General features: G+C 39.0%; 1 protein-coding gene and 1 long non-coding RNA gene across 4 annotated transcripts in view; one reads left to right on the forward strand and one right to left on the reverse strand.

Moving 5' to 3' along the window:
* The window catches only part of spegb (striated muscle enriched protein kinase b), a 112,920-nt gene extending 97,805 nt beyond the window's left edge, over window positions 1-15,115 (reverse strand). For all 3 annotated transcript variants that reach the window (XM_061918436.1, XM_061918435.1, XM_061918434.1), the window contains exon 1: window positions 14,363-15,115. In XM_061918436.1, coding sequence (XP_061774420.1) covers window positions 14,363-14,741 — 379 coding nt within the window. In that variant the 5' untranslated portion in view covers window positions 14,742-15,115. The remainder of the gene's footprint in view (window positions 1-14,362) is intronic.
* The window catches only part of LOC133564254 (uncharacterized), a 36,747-nt gene that overhangs the window by 3,302 nt on the left and 15,078 nt on the right, over window positions 1-18,367 (forward strand). The gene's annotated exons all lie outside the window — the stretch shown is intronic.

An 18,367-nucleotide genomic window follows, 5' to 3' on the forward strand; every position in this document is an offset into this window, starting at 1 on the left:
AAGGTCACAAACGGAAATCAAAACAACTAAAATGGAAAAGCTGAATTTTATATATATATTTAATATTGCTATTATTTGAATTTGTTGTTATTACTGGTATTATTATTTTTACATGTTGTGGTTTATTCGTTACTATTTTATATCTGTTTTTTAAATATATTTAAAGTTGAATTCTGGTGGAACAAATACTAATATTTTCACAGTAACGAATAATCATTTAATTAATCGTACATCCCCAGTTTGTGCTACGGCGCCATCGAGTGGGCGAGTTTGCTCACTGCAGGTGCTGTGGTTTGAAAATGTACTTTCTGTTTCGTCCCGTGAAGTGGAAGTAGATCAAGTTTTGTCTATAATTCGTCTTTAACGTTTTTGCTCGAAATGATTGTATGTTTCTTCGTCTTACAATACAACTAAAACAATTCCATCCATCCATCCATCCATTTTCTACCGCTTATTCCCTTTCGGGGTCGCGGGGGGCGCTGGCGCCTATCTCAGCTACAATTGGGCGGAAGGCGGGGTACACCCTGGACAAGTCGCCGTTCATACTCACTAAATCGCCGCCATGTGTGATGTCTGTAGGAGTGTTTTCATGTAATCAAGCTAGCATCATTAGCATCAGCAAGTATGCTAACACATTTCAAAATCTGTTACTATTATTAACTTACAAAAGCATTCTTTTTAAATTGTTTCAGTTCCGCAAATTCTTTAGTAAATTCACCGAGACGTCACCGTGGAGTTATTAAGTCTGTTTAGCTGATTGGTGTCAGGACTTTGACTTGGATTAGTTTTGCTTCTTCGATGCAAAGGGAAATTGAAACGAGCTAGGCGTATATTCAGGTACATGATTAATGTATTTTCTAACAAAACTAAAAAGCAAACAAAGGGTGCTCCCAAGGAGGTACAATACTAGGCTACACAATACAAACATGAAACAAAAACACTTGCTCGATGGCATGAATAGTAATGAACTATAAACAAAACTAGCACATTGGTATGACTATAAACGTGAAACAAAAAAAACTTGCACTGTGGCTTTAAATAACAAAAACTTACTTGGCGTGGACAAAACTGAATAGCGTGGCATGAAGGTAGGAGCAGCATGGGTAGGTGGGCATAAGCAAGCAGCAAGCAGTAAGTAAGTAATGTTCCCAGCCGAGGTACAGAAAACAAATGGCTTAAATAGTGGCTATGATGATGACAAACAGGTGTGGGGCTGAGTGTAGGGGCGTGACTTGGAGACCAGGTGGAAACTAATGAGTAACTATGGAAACCAACAAAACCAGGAAGTGCAAGAACGGGAAACAAGAGTCCAATAACAAAACATAACATTATCAAACATAAACCCAGATTAACAGACATGACAATTGGGGAGCAAGCTTCCGCAGCTAGTGGGTCCATGACAATGATTTCTGTTTTGTTTGAGAAGCCGTTTTACTGCCGTGTCACAGGCAACGTTTGGGAACAATTAAGGTTTGTTAATAAACATTTACACAAATATTTCTAGTGCTGTCAAATTATATATTTTTCAAAATCATATTAATCACACTCTTGAAATTTAAATATGATTATCACAGGTTCTGTCTATCTGTGTTGGCCCTGCGATGAGGTGGCGACTTGTCCAGGGTGTACCCTGCCTTCCGCCCGATTGTAGCTGAGATAGGCGCCAGCGCCCCCCGCGACCCCGAAAGGGAATAAGCGGTAGAAAATGGATGGACGGATGGATAATTACAGGTTATTGTTCGCTTGCATAATTTAAATTAACTTGAAAAAAGACCCGAGTATAATAACAAATACAATTTTATTGTCAGAATGCTGTCCAGAAACATTTGTTTTAAAGTTTACTTGAATGCACTACGTTTATTTGCTCAATACTTACTTTTCTTATTACATTGACCTGATATACAAGATATTTAATATTCGAACTGAGAAACATGTTTTTTTTTGCAAATAATCATTAATTTAGAAGTTAATGGCAGCAACACATTGCAAAAAAAGAGGGCACAGGGGCATTTTTACCACTGTGTTACATGGCCTTTTCTTTTAACAACACCAGTAAACGTTTGGGAACTGAGGAGACCAATTTTTTAAGCTTTTCAGGTGGAATTCTTTCCCGTTCTTGCTTGATGTACAGCTTAAGTTGTTCAACAGTCCGGGGTCTCTGGGAGACAGGTCTGGACAACAGGCAGGCCAGTCTAGTACCCACACTCTTTTACTACAAAGCCATGCTGTTGTAACACGTGCAGAATGTGGCTTGGCATTGTCTTGCTGAAATAAGCAGGGGCGTCTGTGAAAAATACGTTGCTTAGATGCTCCAAACTCTGTATGTACCTTTCAGCATTAATGGTGCCTTCACAGATGTGTAAATTACCCATGCCTTGGGCACTAATACACCTCCATACCATCACAGATGCTGGCTTTTGAACTTTGTGCCTAAAAGTGTCTGGATGTTTTTTTTCTTTCTTTGGTCCAGAGGACACGACGTCCAAAAACATTTTGAAATGTGGATTGGTCGGACCACACAACATATTTTCACTTTGCATCAGTCCATCTTAGATGAGCGAAGCAGGCGACGATTCTGGGTGTTGTTGATAAATGGCTTCTGCTTTGCATAGTTGAGTTTTAACTTGCACTTACAGATGTAGTGTGACAAACTCTAGTTACTGACAGTGATTTTCTGAAGTGTTCCTGAGCCCATGTGGTGATATTCTTTACACACTGATGTCGTTTTTTTGATGCAGTACCACCTGAGGGATCAAATGTTATGGACATAGCCGCTTACATGCAGTGATTTCGCCAGATTTTCTGAATCTTTTGATGATATCACGGACCGTAGATGGGGAAATCCCTAAATTCCTTGCAAAAGCTAGTTGAGAAATGTTGTTCTTAAACCGTTGGACAATTCGCTCATGCATTTTTTCACAAAATGGCAATACTTGTTTGTCAATGACAGAGCATTTAATGGAAACTGCTTTTATACCCAATCATGGCACCCACATTTTCCAAATTAGCCTGTTCACCTGTGGGATGTTCCAAATAAGTGTTTGATGAGCATGCCTCAACTTTCTCAGTCTTTTTTGCCACTAGTGCCAGCTTTGTTGAAACATGTTGCAGGCATCAAAATCCAATTGAGCTAAAATTTGCAAAAAATAACAAAGTTTTCCATTGCGAACTCTAAGTATTTGCAGTCCATTCAGTTGAGTATAGGTTGAAAAGGATTTGCAAATCATTGTGTTTTGTTTTTATTTACCATTTACACAATGTGCCAACTTCGCTGGTTTTGGGGTTTTGTTGGGGTTTTTTTTTTTCACAAAATCGTGCAACTCTCGTTCAACGGCAAGGTCCTTGCATTTCTACAGTTGTGATAATATTACACATTGCGAGTCCTCATGTTGAGATAAATGTTAACATGGATAAAAAATGTTGTACAAATTAAAAAAATAATAATAAAATTGTTTAAATTTTTTAATAAAAATTAAATAAATTTTTTTATAAAAATAAAATAAAATAAAATAATTATGAAAAATATATAAAAATGGCCATAACATCGCAGATGCCCCTGCTCACAAAATCTCCTTCTGTCACAAAAAAACCTTCTGTCTTTTTTCCCCCTGCCTTTGGTCTCTCGGCAGGAAAAGCCCGTCTAATTTTAAAGAGTGAACGTCTTTTACAAAGTCATGCTGAGCACTGCAGAACAACGGCAAAGTGCTTGGTGCTGATACATGGGGCCCGCTTTTGTTGTGGCCAAAGTAATTTGTCAAAAGCAGCTACTGACACGGTCCCGAAACTGACTTTATTGCTTAGAGATGCACGGCGCGAGATTTTGCGGATCGGAACCAAATCGGTGAGGCGCAGCAGTCGAAACCAAAAGTATCTAAACCAGTGGTTCTCAAACGGTGGTACTGAGGTATTAGGAGCATCATTACTGATGAAGTTTGTGCATTATGTGTAATGTTACTGTGGCCAAAAATATTAAATATACTTTTTTTATTTTTATTGAATACTTCTGTCTACTATGCTACTGTATTTTAATGTAAGAGAGCCAACCGTGTTCTCAGAGGTGGAACTTGGTGAAAAAAAGTGGAGGGGGGCGTGGCCCGCGGGCCTGCCGCGGACCGGCCTTGCAGACAGTGACATGTGCGTAGATGGCCCAGGTGGGCCTTGTTCGACCAACATCAGTGTGTGACCTCACTAATGGGCTTTTGGAAGAATGGTGGAAAACTCCTATGAACACACTCCGCAACCTTGTGGACAGCCTTCCCAGAAGATATATATATATATATGTATATTTATATATATATATTTTTTTTTAGATTAGATAGATAGTACTTTATTTATTCCGTCAGGAGAGTTCCTTCAGGAAAATTAAAATTTTCAGCACAATCCCATTCAAGTTTAGACAAACATTACAGGGAGACAGAACAGGATCGCTGACGGGTCTGCCGGCTTCCAGCGCCCCTTACAAAAAAGATGAGATACAGGTAAACAAGGAGGGGGGGGGGGAGAAAAAAAATAGAAGATTAAAACAAAATAACGTGTGTGTGTGTGTGTGTGTGTGTGTGTGTGTGTGTGTGTGTGTGTGTGTGTGTGTGTGTGTGTGTGTGTGTGTGTGTGTGTGTGTAATATGGTAATATCTTTAAGTCTCTAAAACAGATTCATTGGATTTGCAGTAGTATTTGGTGTTTGTCTGACCTTTTGGAACATATTACAAAGTACTAAGTATTATGTATTATAGCATAATAAAATTTGGACATTTCTTCTCTCTCAACTAATAAATATGAATTAACTGAATGGTGAAAAGGTTTTTATGAGGTATGCCTCTCTTTTGGAACCTGTCGCCTTCATTAGCAGCAGCCGGCTTGAGACGTGAGGTTGAAGTTGTAGGTGCTGCTGAGAGACACAGACGCAGACAAAGACACTTTGCTGAAATACAAAAGCCTTGCTATTGAATGAAAATAAAACAGTGTTATACCCTGAATTCCTGGCTCTTCTGGCAGTGTGTGGTGGTCCGAAGAACCCACTAGAGGGCAAACTCTCGCTTTTTAGGTTTGAATGCAATCATATTAAAATGAAGCGGCTAACAGTACAGTTTTGCATGCTCATCTCGGTTGTCTTACGGCCAAACGTACAATAAAACGTTCTTTTGAGGTCAAGGCACTATAGACCGATCCCTTTAAGCTTGCTCATTGTGGATGTGGATGTGGTTTATTTGTTCAAAGAAAGCACAAAGAACGATGAGGCGTTCAAGGGCACCGCGTAACTCCGAGCGTAAGCGCGCGAGTAGGCTGTGCTTTTTATACTGAGTGCTGCTGCAAAGTAACCTACGGTGGGGCCAAAGAAAGTTGCGAGTGGCAGCCCTTTGAGTCACAAGGTGAGAAACACTATTGAAATCAAGGAATACCAAGTGATCAGAATCAGGCGTCTTAATCAGTTGGTCCGGCCACAGGTGTATAAAATCAAACGCTTAGGCATGGAGACTGTTCCTACAAACATTTTCGAAGGAATGGGCCGGTCTTTGTGTTTCATAAAATTCCAGCCGTGCAACAAATCCAGTAGTGAAATGTTCTCGCTTCTAAATATTCCAAAGTCAACTGTCGGCCCTATTATTAAAAAATGGAAGAGTTTGGGAACAACAGCAACTCAGCCACCAAGTGGTAAGCCACCTAAACTGACAGAGAGGGATCAGCCGATGCTGAAGCACATAGTGCAATGACTTTCTGCACGGTCAGTTGCTACAGAGCTCCAAACTTCATGTGACCTTCCAATTAGCCCACGTACAGTACGCAGAGAGCTTCATGGAATGGGTTTACATGGCCGAGCAGCTGCATCTAAGCCGTAAATGACCAAGTCCAATGCAAAGCGTAGAATGCAGTGGTGTAAAGCACGTCGCCATTGGACTCAGGAGCAGTGGAGACATGTTCTCTGCAGTGATAAATCTTGCTTTTCCATCTGGCAATCAGATGAACCAGTCTGGGTTCGGAGGTTGCCAGGATAACGCTACATTTCGGACTGCATTGTGCCGAGTGTGAAATTTGGTGGAAGAGGAATTATGGTGTGGGGTTGTTTTTCAGGAGTTGGGCCTGGCCCCTTAGTTCCAGTGTAAGGAACTTTGAATGCTCCAGGATACCAAAACATGTTGGATGATTCCATGCTCCCAACGTTCTGGGAACAGTTTGGAGCGGACCCCTTCCTCTTCCAAAATGACTGTGCACCAGTGCACAAAGCCAGGTCCATGAATGCATGTATGATAGAGTCTGGTGTGGATGAACTTGACTGGCCTGCACAGAGTCCTAACCTGGACCCGATAGAATACCTTTGGGATGAATTTGAATGAAGACTGAGAGCCAGGCCTTCTCGACCAACATCAGTGTGTGACCTCACTAATGGGCTTTTGGAAGAATGGTGGAAAACTCCTATGAACACACTCCGCAACCTTGTGGACAGCCTTCCCAGAAGATATATATATATATATATGTATATTTATATATATGTGTGTGTGTGTGTGTGTGTGTGTGTGTGTGTGTGTGTGTGTGTGTGTGTGTGTGTGTGTGTGTGTGTGTGTGTGTGTGTGTGTGTGTGTGTGTGTGTGTGTGTGTGTGTGTGTGTGTGTGTGTGTGTGTGTGTGTGTGTATTATGGTAATATCTTTAAGTCTCTAAAACAGATTCATTGGATTTGCAGTAGTATTTGGTGTTTGTCTGACCTTTTGGAACATATTACAAAGTACTAAGTATTATGTATTATAGCATAATAAAATTTGGACATTTCCTCTCTCTCAACTAATAAATATGAATTAACTGAATGGTGAAAAGGTTTTTATGAGGTATGCCTCTATATTACATTAGAACAGGGGTCTACTTCTTGGGTACTGATTAATGCAAAGGGCTACCAGTTTGATACACACTTAAATAAATTGCCTGAAATAGCCAATTTGCTCAATTTACCTTTAAATAAATAAATCTATATATATTTTTAAAAAAAATGGTTATAGATCATTCCATCGTACATTTTTTTTTCCTTGTACGGAAGGTTTTTTGTAGAGAATAAATGATGAAAAACCCCTTAATTGAACAGTTTAAAAGAGGAGAAAACACACAAAAAATGAAAATTAAATTTTGAAACATAGTTTATCTTCAATTTCGACTCTTTAAAATTCAAAATTCAACCGAAAAAAATGAAGAGGAAAAACTAGCTAATTTGAATCTTTTTGAAAAATGTTTTAAAATAATTTATGGAACATTACTAGTAATTTTTCCTGATTAAGATTAATTTTAGAATTTTGATGACATGTTTTAAATAGGTTAAAATCCACTTTGATATAAGATTTAAATTTGATTCTACAGATTTTCTAGATTTGCCAGAATACTTTTTTTGAATTTTAATCATATTACGTTTGAAAAAATATTTCACAAATATTCTTCGTCGAAAAAACAGCAGCTAAAACGAAGAATTAAATTTAGAAAAAAAAAAATTTCTTTACAATAAAAAAAAAACTTGATTATTGATTTAAATTGTCAGGAAAGAAGAGGAAGGAATTTAAAAGTTAAAAAGGTATATGTGTTTAAAAATCCTAAAATCATTTTTAAGGTAGTATTTTTTCTCTAAAATTGTCTTTCTGAAAGTTATAAGAAGCAAAGTAAAAAAATAAATGAATTTATTTGAACAAGTGAAGACCAAGTCTTTAAAATATTTTCTTGGATTTTTAAATTCTATTTGAGTTTTGTCCCTCTTAGAATTAAAAATGTCGAGCAAAGCGAGACCAGCTTGCTAGTAAATAAATAAAATGTAAAAAAGAATAGAGGCAGCTCACTGGTAAGTGCTGCTTTTTGAGCTATTTTTAGAACAGGGCAGCGGGCGACTCATCTGGTCCTTACGGGCGACCTGGTGCCCGCGGACACCGCATTGGTGATCCTTGCATTCATCTTGAATAAGTTCAAGATGAATGCAAGGATGTTAGAGGAATGTTAGAGGAAAATTTTTCTTTCTTTGGGCAGAATTGAAAAACGCCTCAGAAATCACCAGCTTTGATTTTGCTTCTGCATGACGAGCTCACCCTGTTTTCTTATCTACACACACTCTCACACACTTATATTGTTATTAATGGTGTCATAAAGTACCAGCCTGCAGAGAGAGGGAATAAGGAGGTGGGTGTGCAAAGCACGTGCCTCAAGTTAACTTTCAGTTTTGATCCCTGCCAGAGACCTTTAGATAGCTTGGTTCATTCTCTCACAGCACTGGCATCACAATTGTTTGCACTCACTCCTGTTTTGTATAATACATTTTTAAGCTTGAATTCTGGTAATCTCTCATCATTAGAATAAAGGAATATGGACTATCCCCTCCTAAAAAGGCCATATACGTTTAATATTTCTTGGCCCTTAAATAATACAATTTAAAATTGTTGTATTCATTTTTAATAATAATGTTTAAATAAACACAAAATGAACAGGGGGATCATGACCCTTTTAGACTTAGACTTAGACTTAGACTAACTTTATTGATCCACTAGGGAAATTGTTCCCCACAGTAGCTCAGTTACAAAGGATGGAAGGATAATGCAGGTATAAAGTCGACAAAAAATGTATTTTTAAAAATTGGTTTGTAAAAATAATTCTAAACATTTTGATTAATTAATTAATTACAGTTTAATTTTTTTAATTAGGATTCTATTGTATTCTTTTTTTTAATTGAGAAAATGTATTTTTTAAAGTTGATTTGTAAAAAAAAAAATTGTGAAGATTTTGATTAATTAATTAATTTCATTTTAGTTTGGATTCGATTTGGAATTTTTTTGAGTTGAGAACATGACTTTTTAAAAGTTGAGTTTGTTTTTATTTCAAACATGCATTCATACAACACCAGTTGAGATGAAAAAGAATTGCGATTAGAATGCAAAGCGATTTTTTTTTTTAGCAAAATATTCAAAAATATCAATACTCCATCAGCATTAGCTCGACGAGCCCGAACCAAACAAAAAAGCGCCGTTCAGTATCGTGGCCACTGATTGGCTCAGCCTCTGGCAGCTTTACAATATTGGATTGCACTGCAAGCGCCCCTTAACAGCATGTGAAGGGGCGCTTGCATTGCAGCATGCCCATAATAAACTGTGAAATATGCGCAGAAATAATATGGGTTGCTTGCATTGCAGCAGGCCCATAACAAAATTGTGAAGTATGAGCAATAATGATATGGGCTGCTTGCATTGCAGCAGACCCATAACAAAAATGTGAAGTATGAGCAATAGTAATATGGGCTGCTTGCTTTGCAGCAGGCCCATAATAAACTGTGAATGTGAGCAATAATAATATGGTATGCTTGCAATGCAGCAGGCCCATAAAAAAACTGTGAAATATGGGCAATAATAATATGGGTTGCTTGCATTGCAGTAGGCCCATAACAAAAATGCGAAGTATGAGCAATAATAATATGGGCTGTTTGCATTGCAGCAGGCCCATAAAAAAACTGTGAAATATGGGCAATAATAATATGGGTTGCTTGCATTGCAGTAGGCCCATAACAAAAATGCGAAGTATGAGCAATAATAATATGGGCTATTTGCATTGCAGCAGGCCCATAATAAACAGTGAAGTATGAGCAATAATGATATGGGCTGCTGGTATTGCAGCAGACCCATAAAAAAACTGCTAAGTATGAGCAATAATAAAATGGCCTGCATGCATTGCAGCAGGCCCATAATAAACTGTGAAGTATGAGCAATAATACAATGGGCTACTTGCATTTCAGCAGGCCCATAACAAAACTGTGAAGTATGATCAATAATAATATAGGTTGCTTACATTGCAGCAGGCCCATAATAAACTGTGAATATGAACAATAATGATATGGGCTGCATGCATTGCAGCCGGCCCAGAACAAAACTGTGACGTATGCGCAATAATGATATGGGCTGCTTGCATTACAGCAGGTCCATAATAAACTGTGAATGTGAGCAATAGTAATATGGGCTGCTTGCATTGCAGCAGGCCCAGAACAAAACTGTGAAGTATGAGCAATAATAATATTGGCCGTTTGCATTGCAACAGGCCCATAACAAAACTGTGAAGTATGAGCAATAATAATATGGGTTGTTTGCATTGCAGCAGGCTCATAATAAACTGTGAATATGAACAATAATGATATGGGCTGCTTGCATTGCAGCAGGCCCAGAACAAAACTGTGAAGTATGAGCAATAATAATATAAGCTGCTTGCATTGCAGCAGGCCCATAATAAATTGTGAATGTGAGCAATAGTAATATGGGCTGCTTGCATTGCAGCAGGCCCATAATAAACTGTGAATATGAACAATAATAATATGGGCTGTTTCCATTGCAGCAGACCCATAATAAACTGTGAAATATGCACAATAATAATATGGGCTGCTTGCATTGCAGCAGGCTTATAACAAATCCGTGAAGTATGAGCAATAATGACATGGGTTGCTTACATTGCAGCAGGCCCATAATAAACTGTGAATATGAGCAATAATAATATGGGCCGCTTGCAGTGCAGCAGGCCCATAATACACTGTGAAGTATGAGCAATAATAATATTGGTTGCTTAAATTGCAGCGGGCCCATAATAAACTGTGAATTTGAGCAATAGTAATATGGGCTGTTTGCATTGCAGCAGGCCCATAATAAACTGTGAATAGGAACAATAATGATATGTGGGCTGTTTGCATTGCAGCAGGCCCAGAACAAAACTGTGAAGTATGAGCAATAATGATATGGGCTGCTTGCATTGCAGCAGGCCCAGAACAAAACTGTGAAGTATGAGCAATAATAATATGGGCTGCTTGCATTGCAGCAGGCCCATAATAAACTGTAAATGTGAGCAATAGTAATATGGGCTGCTTGCACTGCAGCAGGCTCAGAATAAACTGTGAAAATGAACAATAATGATATGGGCTGCTTGCATTGCAGTAGGCCCATAATAAACTGTGAATATGAACAATAATAATATGGGCTGTTTCCATTGCAGCAGACCCATAATAAACTGTGAAATATGCACGATAATAATATGGGCTGCTTGCATTGCAGCAGGCTTATAACAAATCCGTGAAGTATGAGCAATAATGACATGGGTTGCTTACATTGCAGCAGGCCCAGAACAAAACTGTGAAGTATGAGCAATAATAATATGGGCTGCTTGCATTGCAGCAGGCCCATAATAAACTGTAAATGTGAGCAATAGTAATATGGGCTGCTTGCACTGCAGCAGGCTCATAATAAACTGTGAAAATGAACAATAATGATATGGGCTGCTTGCATTGCAGCAGGCCAAGAACAAAATTGTGAAGTATGAGCAATAATAATATGGGCTGCTTGCATTGCACCAGGCCCATAATAAACTGTAAATGTGAGCAATAGTAATATGGGCTGCTTGCATCGCAGCAGGCTCATAATAAACTGTGAATATGAAGGATAATAATATGGGCTGTTTGCATTGCAACAGGCCCATTACAAAACTGTAAAGTATGAGCAATAATAATATGGGCTTCTTGCATTGCAGCAGGCCCATAATAAACTGTGAAGTATGACCAATAATAGTATGGGCTGCTTGCATTGCAGCAGGCCCATAACAAAACTGGTAAGTATGAGCAATAATAAAATGGCCTGCATGCATTGCAGCAGGCCCATTATAAACTGTGAAATATGAGCAATTATAATATGGGCAGCTAGCATTGCAGCAGGCTCATAATAAACTGTGAAGTATGAGCAATAATACAATGGGCTACTTGCATTTCAGCAGGCCCATAACAAAACTGTGAAGTATGATCAATAATAATATAGGTTGCTTACATTGCAGCAGGCCCATAATAAACTGTAAAGTATGAGCAATAATAATATGGGCTGCTTGCATTGCAGCAGGCCCATAATAAAACTGTGAAGTATGAGCAATAATAATATGGGCTGCTTGCATTGCAGCAGGCCCATAATAAACTGTGAAAATGAACAATAATGATATGGGCTGCTTGCATTGCAGTAGGCCCAGAACAAAACTGCGAAGTATGAGCAATAATGATATGGGCTGCTTGCATTGCAGCAGGCCCAGAACAAAACTGTGAAGTATGAGCAATAATAATATGGGCTGCTTGCATTGCAGGAGGCCCATAATAAACTGTAAATGTGAGCAATAGTAATATGGGCTGCTTGCACTGCAGGAGGCTCATAATAAACTGTGAATATGAACGATAATAATATGGGCTGTTTGCATTGCAACAGGCCCATTACAAAACTGTAAAGTATGAGCAATAATAATATGGGCTGCTTGCATTGCAGCAGGCCCATAATAAACTGTGAAGTATGACCAATAATAGTATGGGCTGCTTGCATTGCAGCAGGCCCATAACAAAACTGGTAAGTATGAGCAATAATAAAATGGCCTGCATGCATTGCAGCAGGCCCATTATAAACTGTGAAGTATGAGCAATAATGATATGGGCTGCTTGCATTGCAGCAGGCCCATAATAAACTGTGAAGTATGAGCAATAATACAATGGGCTACTTGCATTTCAGCAGGCCCATAACAAAACTGTGAAGTATGATCAATAATAATATAGGTTGCTTACATTGCAGCAGGCCCATAATAAACTGTGAATATGAGCAATAGTAATATGGGCTGCTTGCATTGCAGCAGGCCCAGAACAAAACTGTGAAGTATGAGCAATAATAATATTTGCCGTTTGCATTGCAACAGGCCCATAACAAAACTGTGAAGTATGAGCAATAATAATATGGGTTGTTTGCATTGCAGCAGGCTCATAATAAACTGTGAATATGAACAATAATGATATGGGCTGCTTGCATTGCAGCAGACCCAGAACAAAACTGTGAAGTAAGAGCAATAATAATATAAGCTGCTTGCATTGCAGCAGGCCCATAATAAATTGTGAATGTGAGCAATAGTAATATGGGCTGCTTGCATTGCAGCAGGCCCATAATAAACTGTGAATATGAACAATAATAATATGGGCTGTTTCCATTGCAGCAGACCCATAATAAACTGTGAAATATGCACAATAATAATATGGGCTGCTTGCATTGCAGCAGGCTTATAACAAAACCGTGAAGTATGAGCAATAATGACATGGGTTGCTTACATTGCAGCAGGCCCATAATAAACTGTGAATATGAGCAATAATAATATGGGCCGCTTGCAGTGCAGCAGGCCCATAATAAACTGTGAATATGAACAATAATAATATGGGTTGCTTACATTGCAGCAGGCCCATAATAAACTGCGAATATGAGCAATAATAATATGGGCCGCTTGCAGTGCAGCAGGCTCATAATACACTGTGAAGTATGAGCAATAATTATATTGGTTGCTTAAATTGCAGCGGGCCCATAATAAACTGTGAATGTGAGCAATAGTAATATGGGCTGTTTGCATTGCAGCAGGCCCATAATAAACTGTGAATATGAACAATAATAATATGGGCTGCTTGCATTGCAGCAGGCCCATGATAAACTGTGAATATGAACAATAATAATATGGGCTGCTTGCATTGCAGCAGGCCCATAATAAACTGTGAATGTGAGCAATAGTAATATGGGCTGCTTGTATTGCAGCAGGCCCATAATAAACTGTAAATGTGAGCAATAGTAATATGGGCTGCTTGCACTGCAGCAGGTTCATAATAAACTGTGAATATGAACGATAATAATATGGGCTGTTTGCATTGCAACAGGCCCATTACAAAACTGTAAAGTATGAGCAATAATAATATGGGCTGCTTGCATTGCAGCAGGCCCATAATAAACTGTGAAGTATGACCAATAATAGTATGGGCTGCTTGCATTGCAGCAGGCCCATAACAAAACTGTGAAGTATGAGCAATAATAATATGTACTGCTTGCATTGCAGCAGACCCATAATAAAACTGTGAAGTCTGAGCAATAATAATATGGGCTGCTTGCATTGCAGCAGGCCCATAATAAACTGTGAATATGAACAATAATGATATGTGCTGCTTGCATTGCAGTAGGCCCAGAACAAAACTGTGAAGTATGAGCAATAATGATATGGGCTGCTTGCATTGCAGCAGGCCCAGAACAAAACTGTGAAGTATGAGCAATAATAATATGGGCTGCTTGCATTGCAGCAGGCCCATAATAAACTGTAAATGTGAGCAATAGTAATATGGGCTGCTTGCATTGCAGCAGGCTCATAATAAACTGTGAATATGAACGATAATAATATGGGCTGTTTGCATTGCAACAGGCCCATTACAAAACTGTAAAGTATGAGCAATAATAATATGGGCTGCTTGCATTGCAGCAGGCCCATAACAAAACTGTGAAGTACGAGCAATAATAAATAATATGGGCTGCTTGCATCGCAGCAGGCCCATCATAATTACCTTCACCAAGGTCCAGCACAGCGAGTACAGCGCTGCTCCGAGCCTCCCCCAGGTGATTATTGGCGATGCAGGTGTAGAGTCCGGCGTCACTGGGCTTGCAGTCCCTAATCCAGAGGCCTCCGTATTCCTGGTTCTCCATGTTGAGCAGGCCATCATTGTGGTACCAGTAGAGCGACGGCTGGGGGTCCCCGGCCACGGTCACCTTGAGCCGGATATCACAGCCCGTCCCGACGGCGGCGTTCCGCATTTTGCGGGTGAACACCGGCGGACTCGGGCTGGGGCGAGCGGGCCCCGGCGGCTCCGCTCGCTCCGGGCTGGCTTTGGAACGTTTCGGAGGGACGACGGGACTCCGGGGAGCCCCTTCCTCTGCTTTATGCATGTTTTTTTTTTTTGACCTTTGACCCTAACTGCAATTTAGTCACATCTCTGAATAGAAAATAAATATATTTATATGTCAGAGCTCCTACCTGTGGTATTGTCCTGAATGTGGAAAAGAAAAGGTTGTCTCTCTCTTACCCGGTGGTATATTTATATTTAGTGCACGACCCCTCGGATCATGTTGCATTAACGACTCCCTCCACTAGCCTCCTGCTTTTTTGTTTTTCTTTTTTCTGTTTTTCTCCCCCCCCTGACTCGCTCCTCAACTTCTGGATATTAATCCCAAACACAAGCAAGTCGCTCAAAAAAGTCCCTGATGGTGAGCATGGAGAAGAGTCCGATCAGCCCCCCCGCCCCCCTGCCCTCACCCGGGACCAGCTTGCAGGGGAAATGACAGTCACGGCCTCACAGTGGCAGCTGCCTCGCCGCCCAGGCCCCGCCCCCTTTGTCGCCTCCAGCCAACCTGGGAGCGGGAGGACACGTGAGGCGCGCAGCGGGCCAAACTTGGCACGGCGGAGGCTGTCGCCGAAATCGCCGTCCGGGGTGACGTCGTGGGAATGTCTGGACAAATATGGAAGCATGGACCTTCAACACACTTTTTTTTTTCCCCACCTCTGAAAACGCTTGGCTCTCCGAGTAACATAGCAGGCCTAAGTATTCATTAAAAACAAGACCAGATTAATGGCTTTTGCTTTGCATAGTCAAGTTTTAACTTGCACTTACAGATGTAGCTACATACTCTAGTGACTCATACATCTTGTAGTGACACCTGTTTATGTTGACATGAGCCGCTTATGCCGACTCGAGTCCGAGGGACATATTGGAACCCCTGACGAGTGTCAATCATAAGAGCTCATGTATCTTGTAGTGACACCCGTTTATGTTCACATGAGCCGCTTATGTTGACGTGACTCATACATCTTGTAGAGACACCTGTTTATGTTGACATGAGCCGCTTATGCCGACTCGAGTCCGAGGGACATATTGAAACCCCTGATGAGTGTCAATCATTTGTGATCATGTATCTTGGAGTGACACACGTTTATGTTCACTTGAGCCGCTTATGCTGACGTGACTCATACATTTTGTAGTGACACCCGTTTATGTTCACATGAGCTGCTTATGTTGACGAGAGTCAACCAGTTTTGAAACTCCTCACAGGTGTCGATCATTAGTCCTCATGTATCTTGGGGTGAAACCTGTTCATTTTTACATGAGCCGCTTATGTTGACGTGACTCATGTATATTGTAGTGACACCTGTTTATGTTGACATGAGCTGCTTATGTTGACAAGAGTCAACCAGTTTTGAAACTCCTAACAGGTGTCGATCATTACTCCTCATGTATCTTGTAGTGACACACGTTTATGTTGGCATGAGCCGCTTATGTTGACGTGACTCATGTATATTGTAGTGACACCTGTTTATGTTGACATGAGCCGCTTATTCTGACTCGAGTCCGAGGGACATATTATAACCCCTGACAAGTGTCAATCATAAGTGCTCATGTAACTTGTAGACACACCCGTTTATGTTCACATGAGCTGCTTATGTTGACAAGAGTCAACCAGTTTTGAAACTCCTAACAGGTGTCGATCATTACTCCTCATGTATTTTGTAGTGACACACGTCTATGTTGGCATGAGCCGCTTATGTTGACACAACTCATGTATATTGTAGTGACACCTGTTTATGTTGACATGAGCCGCTTATTCTGACTCGAGTCCGAGGGACATATTATAACCCCTGACAAGTGTCAATCATAAGTGCTCATGTAACTTGTAGACACACCCGTTTATGTTCACATGAGCCGCTTATGTTCACGTGACTCATACATCTTGTAATGACACCTGTTTATGTTGACATGAGCCGCTTATGTTCACGTGAGTCAGCCAGTTTTGAAATCCTGATAGGTGTCATTCATTAGTTAATCATGTATCTTGTAGTGACACACGTTTATGTTGGCATGAGCCGCTTATGTTGACATGATTCAGGCAGTTGTTTAAGATATACTTTCAGGACATGACCTGGTTTGGAGTCAGTTCCTGCAGTTCACCCTTAGGGGGCAGTAAGAATGTTTTCAATGCAATACATGAAGAAATCTGATGCAAATCATCATAACGGTCGAAGACAAAGAAATGTGTTTCACACGCGAGTTAAAAATAAATATATTTTACTCACGTTGCCTCCATGTTGTTGATTACAGGATATTGAGTCACAATGTCAACATTGTTATTGTGTTGCAAAATACTCACACTTGGGAAACATATTTTGCACATTTCTCTCACAAAAAGTGGAAGTAAAAAGGAGTTTAACAGAGTATAGAAAAACATACGTCAATTAAATGTTTGGGATCACAATACAATTATTAGGCGTGTCAAAAAAATATATTTTTTTGAATTGATCATGGTCTTTATTTGTATAAATGGGAGCCTTTTGGATCCATGAGAAATTTTGTGTATTTTTTTTTTAACTGATCAAAATCAATGTTGTTATAAATGACTGATCAATTTAAAGCTCCGATTACTTTACATCTAATATTCCACTTTGTGATTGTTTAGAGTAAATATAAAACATATTTTGAGTGTTTGCCATAAAAAAATAAAAAAATCTGTGACAAAAAGGGCATAAAACAACTAACCAAACAAAACAAAAAAACATTACAAATATAATAAAAATGTGCAGATGACGGATAGATCTGAAGTTGATCTTGAGATGTTTGTGTTGTAAGTAAACATAATAATACAATTAATAATAATAAAACTCTATGACTTTTTTTTATCTTTTTAATGAGTGGGACCCTTTTGGATCCCTGAGAAACTTTGTGGGATTTTTATTTTTTTTTATTGTCTTTTCTCCAAAAATAATAATGTATCAAAATCAATGTTGACCTATTTAAGGCTCTGGTGACCTTACATAAAATGTTACACTTTGCAACTGTTTTGGGGAAAATATTGCATATTTTGAGTATTTGCCATAAAAAGTATCGAGTTTTGTGTGACAAAAAGGGCATAAAACAACTAGCCAAAAAAAAAAAAAAACATTAGACAAATAATACAAATGCGCAAATGACAGATGGATCTGAAGTTGATCTTGAGATGTATGTGTTGTAAGTTAACATAATAATAAAATAAATAATGATACTAATAATAATGTTTGACTTATTTGTATCATTTTAATGAGTGGGACCCTTTTGGATCCCTGAGAAACTTTGTAGGATTTTTATTTTTTTCAATTGTCTTTTTCTCCAAAAAATAATAATGTATCAAAATCAATGTTGTTATAAATTATTGACCTATTTAAGGCTCTGGTGACCTTACATCGAATATTACACTTTGCAACTGTTTTGGGGAAAATATTGCATATTTTGAGTATTTGCCATAAAAAAGTATTGAGTTTTCTGTGACAAAAAGGGCATAAAACAACTAACCAAACATAAAAAAAAACATTAGAAAAGTAATAAAAATGTGCAAATGACAAATAGATCTGAAGTTGAGTTTCCGATGTATATAAACATAATAATAAAATAAATAATAATAATGTTTGACTTATTTGTATCATTTTAATGAGTGGGACCCTTTTGGATCCCTGAGAAACTTTGTGGGATTTTCATTTTTTTCAATTGTCT

This window comes from Nerophis ophidion, linkage group LG13, assembly GCF_033978795.1.
Source record: "Nerophis ophidion isolate RoL-2023_Sa linkage group LG13, RoL_Noph_v1.0, whole genome shotgun sequence".
Classification (NCBI taxonomy): domain Eukaryota; kingdom Metazoa; phylum Chordata; class Actinopteri; order Syngnathiformes; family Syngnathidae; genus Nerophis; species Nerophis ophidion.